Raw genomic sequence first — 13,397 nt, forward strand, 5'->3', positions numbered from 1 at the left:
ATTTGCAGTCACCAGACAAAAAGTCCCAAAGTTTCTGTATTGTTTTCCATTAAATAAACACTGTATATAATGGATTTTGTGTAGGCTAAGTATAGCCATTACGCCCACCAAAATCTAAGTTTCGCTATTTTTCCTATATATTGATATAATTTGTAATTGAGATCATTTGTTAAATGGCAAGATTTACCTCTCATTTGAATATTTAGTAATTAGTTGATGTACAATTCAAAAGACGTATTTAAGAAATCATAGGGACAAAGTCAAAAGTCTGGAATGGGCTTAATTGGTGCCATGGTACCATTTAAGCCCATGGGTGTTCCAAATAAGCCCATAACATCATTTATTGATAAAATAAACTTGTTTAATGCAATAATTAACGCAATAAACATAATTAATGCAATATATTTTACAAATGACAGTGAAAAAATTTTTTTTTAATCCCTTTTGAACAAGATCATCTTGAACAAAGGACATATGTGACAAATAGTGCAGTACACATCACAGAACAGTGAATTGGTTAATTTAGTTTCATTTCAGGCACTTAGGCAATTCAATTAAAAATAAACAGCAGTATATTTATTAGATAACAGTGAACATGTCTTTCAAAAAAATGTTACATTTATATTTACATATTAAAAATTACATTTGTCTGTATATCTCTCTGTCTCTGTCTATCTGTCTCTGTCTATCTAGTAAAGTAGATCAGTAATTTAAACTCACACAGTGAACTGTTAGGTTTCTTTTAAACACTTTTGAACAGAAAAAAATATATTTAACTTGTAGTTGAGGAAATTCTCTATTGAAATACATGAGGTGGGCTTAAATGGTTCCACCTTGAGGAATGCTTCTAAAAGACAATGCTTTCCTTTCAAAATGTAAGATATGCTCACAAAACTATGCATGGAGCCTAAATATAGTTTGCATCAAACATTACAGCAGTTACTACAGTGCATACATTCAGAAAAGTTTTTGTCATTGAATATTAGCATGTGCTCACTGTTGTTTGCATGCATTTTGATGGGATGTACCATTTAAGCCCACCTGTAAAAAAAAAAAAAAAAAAAAAAAAAAAAAAGGTTAATTTATGTAATGAATGTGCTTCACAGAACAATTTATGTTTCATTTATCTAAATATCAATGTTAAATGAATAGCAGAATGCTTAATATTTGTAGCTGACAACCTTAGTTTTTGTGACAGAGTAGCATTAACAGGGTTAGGCATGTTAGCATGAGATCAGCTATGTTTGCTCATCTTTCCATTTGAAGTGAAATTGTATAATTTGGCAAAATACTATCTATAAATCAAAATTAGTACATTTTCCTCTTATTTGGCATAATTTTAATGTACTTACCAAAGATGTGGCTGAAATTTGCTGAAAACACTATGTAATAAATTTTTATTTTTGTTTTGTTCCTGGGTACACAGTGTGTTTTCCTAACCTGTTATGCCTTAAATAAATAGAAAATAGCTGTTATTCCACAGAAACGTTGCTTCTGTGATCAGGACAATGATATTTTGAAATTTGTCTGTTTTCAAGAATATTCTCGATTCGCCTTCACTACTACTGAGTACGAGGGTAGGCTGAAAAGTTCTAAGGCTGACTATGATGCAGTTGTTGAATTGAACAAATTCAGGGTTATTTTTCTACATAGTCTCCCTGTAACTCCACACACTTCTTCCAGCGGTGCTTGAGTGCTTCGATTCCCTTGGCATAGAAGCTTTCATCTTGAGAGTCAAAATAGTCCTCAACGGCAGCCATCACCTCATCATTGCTCCGATAGTGCTTCCCACCCAAGTTTTTTTTTCAGGTTTGGGAACAGATGAAAGTCAGAGGGTGCCAAGTCAGGGGAGTATGGTGGGTGATCTACCAGTTCGAATCCACACTCGTGGATAGTGGCCATGGCCACTGTCGATTTGTGAGCTGAGGCATTGTCTTGATGGAACAGCACCCCTTTCGTCAGCTTTCCTGGTCGCTTCTTTTTGATAGCCTTGCGTAACTGTCTCAGTAGGTTAGAATAGTACTGTCCATTTATGGTTTGTCCCTTTTCAAGATTGTCCACGAGCACAATGCCCTTGGCATCCCAGAAAACTGAAACCATGACCTTCCCCGCAGACGAAACGACCTTGGCCTTCTTTGGAGGTGGTGACCGTGGGTGTTTCCACTGCATTGATTGTTTTTTTGTCTCAGGTTCAAAGTGGTGAACCCAACACTCATCCTGGGTAAGAAAACGTTCCATGTAATTGGCTGGATCCTCTTCAAATTGCGCCAAGTTTGCCTTCGACATGACTAGCCTGGTGCGTTTCTGATCAGGCGTCAGAAGACGTGGCACCTACCGAGCTGACACCTTTGACATTCCAAGTTCTTCATGCAGAATGTGTTCAATTCTCTCACGGGATATTCCCACAGCATCTGCTAGCTGATTAATCGTCGATCATCTGTTGTTCATCAACGTTTCATGAACAAGGTCAATGTTTTTCTGGGTTGTGGCTGTTGCAGGCCGCCCAGACCTTGGGTCGTCTTCAAGGCTCTCTCTGCCCCTCTTAAATTCAGCTGCCCACTTCTGCACTGTAGATATGGAGGGAGCTTCATCCCCTAATGTAGCAACCATATCCACATGAATGTCCTTGGGCTTTAACCCCTTCTTATGCAGGTACTTAATCACACCGTGATGCCAGATTTTGTCCATTTTTGCCATTTCCCTCTACCACGAACTTTCAAACTTGGCTATGAACCACAAACTACCTCACAACCTGGAAGAAAATAACACAGTCAGTCATCAGAAGAGTTGAACTTAATGCATGCCAAGTTTTATTGAAATGGCATTTCTCCTTCTTGGTGAGCCTTAGAACTTTTCAGCCTACCCTCGTAGTCTTCTAAAATATTCTTTAACTGCTAGAACTGTCCAGAATTTTCTAGAGGTTTCCAGAATTATCTAGAAATTTCAAGAAACTTTTAGAACTTTCTAGAACATAAAAAAAATAAATAAAATCAAAGTTTGTGCTGAATGTAGTCATTTTTCCATAGACTTTAGGCATAAGCAGTTGAAATATAACACTTAGAAGCCAGGAACAAAAATTGTGTTACATTGTGAAATGAATGAAATCTGACAGGTTCCAAAACACCAAAGTTTTTATGTGTCTTCTAGTCAGAGGTCCTGAGACTGTATACTTTGGGGTGGGGATAACTCAACAATGGAAAATGTGATTTGTATGCAATGAAAATGTCATAGAAGTAACAAACCCTTTGATTGGATGAAGTAATGGATGGCAAAATATATATTTTCCTTTTTTTGTAAATTAACCTCAAAGTTGAAAGTGGGCTTAAAGGGTGCATGGACTTAATGGGTACATTTACCCTACCCCTTTAGAACCTGCCCTCAAACGAGACTGCAGTGCCCTATAGAGCGACTTGAGAGGCGTGACCTGAGATGACATCACCAAAGTTCATATTCCTTGAGATTTCTAAGCATTTATCAGAGGCAGGTGAAATCATGCTAATTTCCCCATGTTTGATATAATTTCTTGGCATATGGCACCAAAAATAAAATGAAACAGGTTACATCAATATTTTCATAATTCTTTATTTAGAATACTCAGCTCATTTGACATTTTATTTACTCGTGATATGTACTTTAATGTGCTTACATTGAGGATTAACAGCAGAGATTTGCTTTTGCGGTGCAAACAAGCACTCCATCATGTAACGTTTAGTTTTTTTGTTTGTTTTTTTTATTTTGATGTTAAAAACTGATCAGATGAAAACTTATTGCTAGATGCTTCTTGTCCTGTGGTGTGTCACATATAATCCAAAAACAGGTGGCATTTCTGTTTTGTTTGAGAGTGCAGCACAGCAGCTGTACCGCGCGTCATCTCTTCCAGTTTATACAAAGCTGTATGGTAAATGTACTTAAATACAAAGTATATTACCAGTTCAGGCATGAATGAATAAAGTTAGAAACATGGGTTTTACATAAGGAAATGCAAAGTCCTCACTAAGGGTGGCCAGCAACACAGTTCCAACCCCTGCACTTAATGTTCACAAATTAGTTGACATTTGCGAATCGATTCGTCTGCATCGCGATGTCACCTAAGAATCCATTTCCATCAGCCTCTTAGTATCACGTTGTCAGTGTTTTAAAAGATGGCACCTTTTACAAGGCACATCAATGATTAAATCCTTCGCAAATTGTTCCTTATGTCACTCAGGTATGAGTCATGGTTGGAAACAAAACTCTCAAACTCCTCAGGTCATCGTGTTAGAAACACAATGTAAACATATTCCCAATATTACCATGCATCCTTAGCAAGATAGATTCTTTTTGTGGTTTTCAGGCTTCAACATTATGCATTTTTACTTGTCCTATCATATAATGCCTTGACTGGATTGAACTTTTATGTTCAGTTCACAACTTAATACAGTCATACTAGCTCAGAACAGGAAAGTTCATTAACGGCTTGTTATAGGTCCGTTCTTCCTCCTGTGCTAGTGAATGTCTCTGTCCACTTCTAGCTGATGCACCACTGCCTCATAACAGTGCCTCATTTCTTTTGACCAGCAGATTTGAATTGTAATAAAATGAAAAAAAAATTGAGTTCATAGTTACATCAAACATGAAAAAAATGCTAAATCATTTCAGCACACAGAAATTTATGCTATGCTAAAAAAAAAAAAAAGCTGGCTTCTTCTATACTGCACTTTGTGCGACTGTATGTGCATCACTCCAGTGATAAACAAAAGGCAAACAGAGGCAGTGCCAACACTCTAAAGCCCAGTGGTGAAAACCTGAAGAATGTCCAGTTTGAATGTTTAAAATAAATACAAATAGTGAAACAAAAGTATACCAATACAATAACATGCTTTTGGAGGGCAGTATGCATTTTCAGAGGCCCAACGTCCATGCCCTGTCGCCCAAGTAAGAGGAGGGCGAGTATCGGACTATCCATGATATAATCATCCGAAATATCTTGCCTTTTCATGTTATGGTCTGCGGACAGTTCTTGGGTTGCGTATGATATGACGTCATCAGTTTATGCACAACGGGCAGGTATTGGGATACAGGTATGGACAGGTAGCGTAAATGTAAATCTATGCTACCGGCCCAGCAACGCCTCAGTAATGATAATAATGCCAGATATTTAACTATACCGCAATTTGGGTTTTTGACCGTATTGCCCGTGACTATTGTGCTGATGAAAATAGGACTTTTTCTATACTAGTGAGTAAAACAATGAGATGAAGTTGAGTTGAATGAGAAACAAACTCACAAAAAAGCTATACCCTTTAAAGAAGCAGCACAAGCCACTGGCTTTCTGTAACGGAGAAGTTATAATGATGGAAATCATATTGACAGTAGTGACCTCTTTAAGACTGTTCTGTCTGAGTTGCATACCCGCTTGGTGTTAACAAGTGGGTTAACAGCATTAAGTTTTATTTGATTAAAAAAAAAGGTCTATTACTCCTTAAGCAAGCAGGAATTTCTTTAACAGTTGGAGTTAACCCTGAAAGTCGTAGCACCTTACCTTTACCCCTGGATGCCACCTGAATAACAACCTGGTTGTTATTCTAAAACATTTTTTCTCTGTTGGACAGTACTGTGTCACATTCAGAGATCTGATCCTTACTGGTCAGCACCAGTCTGTCATTAAAAAGCCGGGAAAGAAAATGCAGCAACCCTCTTGCTCAACCAGGACTACCTGGTGTGGGGCCCGTGGGCCATGTTTGGACCGTGCTGTGTTTTGTTGAGTCTGCTGGTGATAATTGATAAATTGATTTATTGTTAATCAGATTAATCAATAATGCATTTGTTATTTTGAATGGTTATTTTAGGTTTAGAATGTTAATGTTTAAAAAATCGTGCATTTAATTATAATTTAATCGTATGTATGTAATCATGCAACATCCACATTTACTTTTGACCCATGGTCCTTCATCCAGATTAATTTTTGGCTGTTAAAAGGAGAGAATTTAGGCACCTTTGCTCTTAACTTACAGTATGTGCAGTTTTGAAGTTACGTGTAGCTTTCAAGCTACATGCAATCTCATTTCAATGAGATTTTCTGTTCCTTCAGTTTCCAAAGCCTGGGTCTTCTGGCCACTACGGTCATCACTGCTTGTTTAGAATTGCAGTTATGATTTCATTTTTCACGTGTATATATATATATATATATATATATATATATTAGAGGTGCACCGATCAGGATTTTTTAGTCGGATCACTGAAATTTTGATCGGCCAATACCGATCAAATACATATTTGGATCATGCCCAAAATAATAATAAATTAATATATAAACAAAAATAAATTTAAGAAATATTACAATTTGAAAACAAATGCACCTGAACGTGATGACAGCTGCAAATGCGTAATGCTAGCTTTTAACATTGAAAATGCCATAGACATGCTAACGCGTTAGCATCGCTCCCGTTTTTAAGTTATAAAATACATCTATCAACTGTTTCAGAAGACCATAACAGGTCGGTTTAACATAGAAAAGGTAAATAATACTCACAGACGTGTGCTCTTTAGGGTTTTAGCGGGGGAAAATTAAGCGAAAGAAAGAAAGTATAAACGAAGCAACAGGCTCGAAGCATTGCTTCAATCTGCGAACCACTGGTTCGATTGGTTCAAGGTTCAGAGCAAAGCCGCGCTGCAGAAAAGTTGATCACGGACCCGCTGCAGGGTCTGTAATCAATGTAGAGAAATGATCATTTTCCTGACAAACACACCAAGTGCTCCCTGCGCTACTGCCTGCACTGTTGTGATCGGTCCTTTTGATCGGCGCATTTTGCCGATCACCGATCAAATCGATCAAGGCGTGATCGGCTGATAATGATTGGTGCACCTCTAATATATATACGTGTGTGTGTGTGTACATTTGATGTACAACCCCTTGGCATAATAGGAATCACCGGCCTCGGAGGATGTTCATTCAATTGTTTAATTTTGTAGAAAAAGCAGATCGCAGACCATGGACACAAAACTAAAGTCATTTCCAAATGGCAACATCTCTGGCTTTAAGAAACACTAGAAGAAATCAGGAAAAAAAATTAGGGCAGTCAGTAACGGTTACTTTTTTAGACCAAGCAGAGGGAAAAAAATATGGACTCACTCAATTCTGAGGAATAAATTATGGAATCACCCTGTACATTTTCATCTCCCAAACTAACACCTGCATCAAATCTGCTCGTTAGTCTGCATCTAAAAAGGAGTGATCACCCTTGGAGAGCTGTTGCACACAAGTGGACGGACATGAATCCTGGCTCCAACACGAGAGATGTCAGTTGAAACAAAGGACAGGATTATCAAACTCTTAAGAGGGTAAATCATCATGCAATGTTGCAAAAGATGTTGGTTGCTCACAGTCAGCTGTGTCTAAACTCTGACCAAATACAACAACATGGGAAGGTTTGTTAAAGGCAAACATACTGGTAGACCAAGGAAGACATCAAAGCGGTCAAGACAGAAACTTAATCAATATGTCTCAAAAATCGAAAATGCACAACAAAACAAATGAGGAATGAATGGGAGGAAATGGAGGCAACGTCTGTGACCAAACTGTAAGAAACCACCTAAGGAAATGGGATTTAATACAGAAAAGCTAAATGAAAGCCCTCATTAACACCTAAACAGAAAAAACCACGGTTTACAATGGGCTAAGGAAAAGCAATTGTGGACTGTGGATGACTGGATGAAAGTCATATTCACGTGATGAATCTCGAATCTGCATTGGGCAAGGTGATGATGCTGGAACTTTTGTTTGGTGCCATTCCAATGTGATTTATAAAGATGACTGCCTGAAGAGAACATGTAAATTTCCACAGTCATTGATGATATGGGGCTGCATGTCAAGTAAAGGCACTAGGGAGATGGCTGTCATTACATCATCAATAAATGCACAAGTTTACATTGATATTTTGGACACTTTTCTTATCCCATCAATTGAAAGGATGTTTGGGGATGATGAAATCATTTTTCAACATGATAATGCATCTTGCCATAGAGCAAAAACTGTGAAAACATTCCTTGCAAAAGACACATAGGGTCAATGTCATGGCCTGCAAATAGTCCGGATCTTAATCCAATTGAAAATTCTTTGGTGGAAGTTGAAGAAAATGGTCCATGACAAGGCTCCAACCTGCAAAGCTGATCTGGCAACAGCAATCAGAGAAAGTTGGAGCCAGATTGGTGAAGAGTACTGTTTGTCCATCATTAAGTCCATGCCTCAGATGACTGCAGCTGTTATAAAAGCCAGAGGTGTTGCAACAAAATACTAGTGATGTGTTGGAGCGTTCTTTTGTTTTTTCATGATTCATTAATTTTTTTTCCTCGAATTGAGTGATTCCATATTTTTTTTTCCCTCTGCCTGGTCTAAAAAAAGTAACCGTACTGAGTGCCACAATTTTTTTTCCTGATTTCTTATAGTGTTTCTTAAAGCCAGAAGTTGCCATTTTGAAATGACTTTAGTTTTGTGTTCATGTCTGTGATCTGCTTTTTTTTCTATCAAAATTAAACAACTGAATGAACATCCTCCGAGGCTGGTGATTCCATAATTGTGTGTGTATCAATCAATCAATCAAATCAAAATAACTTTATTTATGCGTTAGGGAACTTCATTTGCTGACAGAGCGTCAGCCACGAGCCGAAACACACGTTTCATACATGATAAAATTCCATAAAAGTCAACACTTCATCAACACGTAATAATATAATTACAAAAGCCAGTAAAGCCAAGCACAGCCTGCTTAAAGAACTAGTCACATTAGCTGCTGTTCAGCAGGCGAATCGAGGTGGGCAGGAAACTGGAGGTGGCCCTCTTAGTCCTAAGAGGCAGGGGACCTGAACCTGCGACCTGATGGTAAGAAGGTGTAATGCTGATGCAGAGTGTGAGTGAAGTCTGTGGAGATCTGCATGGCTTTCCTCACGACTCTGGTTATAGATGGTGAGTGAGTCCTGCTACTGTCCAATGATATGCTGCTGATATTGATGACTTTAGAGTGTTACGATGGGTGAGACTGAGTGAACCAAACCAGGCTGTGATATTGAACGTGAGGATGGATTCTATGAAGCATTTTATAAAAAAAAACTGCAAGAATTGAATGGTGAACCTGTAATTTACGAAGTTTACGGAGAAAACAAAGGCGCCGTTGACATTCGAGAAGATTTGTTCTGTGTTGAGTTGAAATGTGAGTTTATCAATTATTGTACCTAAGTATTTGTATGAGTGGACCTTTCTATTGCTTCATTGTTAACTGTAAGTGTGGGAGTGGTGGGAGTGTCCATGGTGGAAAAGGACAACCATTTCCTTGGTCTTGGATACATTTAAATCCAAACAATTGTCTCTGCACCACAGTGAAAAAATGTCCAGTTCAGCCCGTAGAAGTCCATCTGTGTTAGTGGAGTCCATGATAATAGTGTAATCAGAATATTTGATATGTTATTCCGTGGGTAGTACTCCTGCAGTCATTGGTGTACAGAGTGAAGAGAAGTGGAGAGATGACTGAGCCCTGAGGTGAACCTGTGGATATTGTCCTGATTGAGCTGAGATGACCATTTACCCTGACCCTCTGTTCCCTCCTTAAGAGGAAGGAGAGAACCCAAAGGATGAGGTGAGGGTTGGTGTTCAGATGTGGTTGCAGGGTGTTAAATGCACTTGAGAAGTCCACAAAGGCCAGACTGACATGGGACTTGGGCTTTTCCAGATGATGTGATGGCACCATGCAACAGGGTCAACACTGCCTCATCACCCCCCTATGTGGCGGGTATGCAAACTGGAATGGGTCAGAATGCACACCAACATTGACCTGCAGCTGGGTCATGACGAGCCTCTCAAAGCTCTTCATGAACTATATATATATATATATATATATATATATATATATATATATATATATATATATATATAATATATATGAGGTCTATTAGAAAAGTATCCGACTTTATTATTTTTTTCAAAAACCATATGGATTTGATTCATATGTTTTTACGTCAGCCAAGCTGAACCTTCGTGCGCATGCGTGAGTTTTTCATGCCTGTCGGTTGCGTCAATTCGCCTGTGAGCACGCCTGTGGGAGGAGTGGTCCAGCCCCCTCGTCGGATTTTAATTGTCAGGAAATGGCGGAATGATTTGGGCTTTTTTTCCATCAGAATTTTTTCAGAAACTGTTAGAGACAAGCAGCTGGAAACCATTCGAAAAATTTATCTGGCTTTTCTGTGAAAATTTACAGGATTCACAGAGAATGACTGTTACTACAGCTTTAAGGGATGCCCACAATGGCGCACGGTGCGGCGCGCTCCGAGCGCCATTGAGAGGCAGAAAACACCACATCATTTCTAAACGGATGGCTGTGTGGAGCTAGGACCATCGTGAGCAATTTCTCTGGTATCACAAGAGCTGGACATCAGCCATTTTCCGGCAGATTCACTGTTACCAAGGATTTTGGTCATGGAAAGCCGCGCGGAGGCTTCGCGCGTCAGGACCGATTCGCTGATCGAGCGAGACAAAGGACACCTCCGTTTCGGAGTGCCAGGGGTCAAGTTGGGACATGCCCAGCTCTCCACAATTCTACTTATACTCACTGGGACTGGTAAGCATTGAAGCCGAGATAGGCATGTCCCAACTTGTCCCCTGGCACTCCGAACGGAGGTGTTCCTGTTGTCTCGCTCGATCAGCGAAATCGGGTCCTGACGCGCGAAGCCTCCGCGCGGCTTTCCATGACAAAATCTCTTGTTTAACAGTGAAATCTGCCCGGGAAAATGGCTGATGTCCAGCTCTTGTGATAACCAGAGAAATTGCTCACGATGGTCCTAGCTCCACACAGCCATCCGTTTAGAAATGATGTGGTGTTTTCTGCCTCTCGATGGTGGCTCGGAGCGCGGCGCGCCGTGCGCCATTGTGGGGCGTCCTTAAAGCTGTAATAACAGTCCTTATTCTCTGTGAACAATGAAGCCCGTAAAATTTTCACCAAAAGCCAGATAAACTTTTTCGAATGGTTTCCAGCTGCTTGTCTCTAACGGTTTTCTGAAAAAATTCTGATGGGGAAAAAAAGCCCAACTCATTCGCCAATTCCTCGCAATGAAACGACGACGAGAGGGGTGGACCACTCCTCCCACAAGGCGTGCTCACAGGCGAATGACGCAACCGACAGGCGTGGAAAAACTCACGCATGGCACAAAGGTTCAAGCTTGGCTGACATAAAAACATATGAATCAAATCCATATGGTTTTGAAAAAAATAATAAGGTCGGATACTTTTCTAATAGACCTCGTATGTATGTGTGTGTGTGTGTGTGTGTTGTGTGTGTGTGTGTGTGTGTGTGTGTGTGTGTGTGTGTGTGTGTGTGTGTCAACTGTGTTTCTGCTGGATCTTCATGGATCAGCATTGCATAAACATTTGAGGTTATAGAAGGTTTTTAATTACACAAGCATATATTGCACTGGATTTTTTTTTTCCTTTGATCTAGTCCTGACAACTCTGGTTTCCATTTATTCTCTTACATGTTCTCTCAGATTTCACAATTTCCCCAGATGGTTCAGATTGTCAGTTGTGTTATTGATAGAAACTTGTATACATATTCTTCTTTATGTTGGATTTTTTTTTCAAAAGTCTGTGTGTGTAACTGAAATGAGTGAGAAGCAGGTCACTGAACCATCAGTCAACAAGCAAGAAATTGAACCAGGTTAGTGTCTTCAACCGGTTAGAGAAACTTGTACACTACTGTAGATTGGACTTTTTAATTCATGCTTCTGGTTTATGGGTAATGCACAATGCCAATTGTTTCACAATAGTAAAAGCAGAAATTCAGCGAAAACATGTTGTCTTGTGCTGCATGCTCTAACAAAAAAAAAAAAAAAAAAAAGATTTAAATGTGCTAGATGATGTCCACTCAGTTTGCTGAGCAGCCCAAAATACACTGATAGATAGTAGGTGTTGGGTCTTAGCAGTATGTGTCTGTGTATGTTTCTGTATCTCTTTTTGTTTATTTCTCCAGGGGTGCCCAATTTGGGACCGTGGGTCTTGTTTGAGCCCCTCTCCCCTTGTTGTGTCCTGGCAGTGCAATTGACAGTCTTGTTGAAAATTAATAAATTGTTAAGCATATTGATAAGTTGTTTGTTTTTTTGTTTGTTTTTTTTTCAACAAAGAAAGTATGTTAAAGTTAGAATATTAATTTTCAATAAAATACATTTAGTTGTAATGCAACTGTATGTAGACTACCAAAGGTTTGAACACACTTTCTCATATAATTGATTAGGAAAGTGTATCCAGACCTTTTGACTGGTAGTGTACGTATGTATTTCACAAAAGATCAACATTTGCTTTTGGCCCTTTGCCCTTCATCAAGATTAATTAATGGCCTTTCAATCAATCAGTTTTTTCAATCAATTTTTTTATATAGCGCCAAATCACAACAAACAGTTGCCCCAAGGCGCTTTATATTGTAAGGCAAGGCCATACAATAATTATGTAAAACCCCAACGGTCAAAACGACCCCCTGTGAGCAAGCACTTGGCTACAGTGGGAAGGAAAAACTCCCTTTTAACAGGAAGAAACCTCCAGCACAACCAGGCTCAGGGAGGGGCAGTCTTCTGCTGGGACTGGTTGGGGCTGAGGGAGAGAACCAGGAAAAAGACATGCTGTGGAGGGGAGCAGAGATCGATCACTAATGATTAAATGCAGAGTGGTGCATACAGAGCAAAAGAGAAAGAAACAGTGCATCATGGGAACCCCCCAGCAGTCTACGTCTATAGCAGCATAACTAAGGGATGGTTCAGGGTCACCTGATCCAGCCCTAACTATAAGCTTTAGCAAAAAGGAAAGCTTTAAGCCTAATCTTAAAAGTAGAGAGGGTGTCTGTCTCCCTGATCTGAATTGGGAGCTGGTTCCACAGGAGAGGAGCCTGAAAGCTGAAGGCTCTGCCTCCCATTCTACTCTTACAAACCCTAGGAACTACAAGTAAGCCTGCAGTCTGAGAGCGAAGCACCCTATTGGGGTTATATGGTACTACGAGGTCCCTAAGATAAGATGGGACCTGATTATTCAAAACCTTATAAGTAAGAATAGAATTTTAAATTCTATTCTAGAATTAACCGGAAGCCATGAAGAGAGGCCAATATGGGTGAGATATGCTCTCTCTCCTTCTAGTCCCCTCAGTACTCTAGCTGCAGCATTTTGAATAACTGAAGCTTTTAGGGAACTTTTAGGACAACCTGATAATAATGATTACAATAGTCCAGCCTAGAGGAATAAATGCATGAATTAGTTTTCAGCAATGACTCTGAGACAAGACTTTCTGATTTTAGAGATATTGCGTAAATGCAAAAAAGCAGTCCTACATATTTGTTGAATATGCGCTTTGAATGACATATCCTGATCAAAAATGACTCCAAGATTTCTCACA

The 13,397-nt window shown here is 39.4% G+C and overlaps 1 protein-coding gene across 1 annotated transcript in view; it reads left to right on the forward strand.

Moving 5' to 3' along the window:
* kmt2cb (lysine (K)-specific methyltransferase 2Cb) overlaps window positions 1-13,397 on the forward strand; it is a 252,332-nt gene that overhangs the window by 152,261 nt on the left and 86,674 nt on the right. The window contains 1 exon segment of the mRNA XM_034182661.1: window positions 11,629-11,678. Within this exon segment, the coding sequence (XP_034038552.1) occupies window positions 11,629-11,678 (50 nt within the window).

The sequence above is a fragment of the Thalassophryne amazonica genome, chromosome 12, assembly GCF_902500255.1.
Source record: "Thalassophryne amazonica chromosome 12, fThaAma1.1, whole genome shotgun sequence".
Taxonomy (NCBI): domain Eukaryota; kingdom Metazoa; phylum Chordata; class Actinopteri; order Batrachoidiformes; family Batrachoididae; genus Thalassophryne; species Thalassophryne amazonica.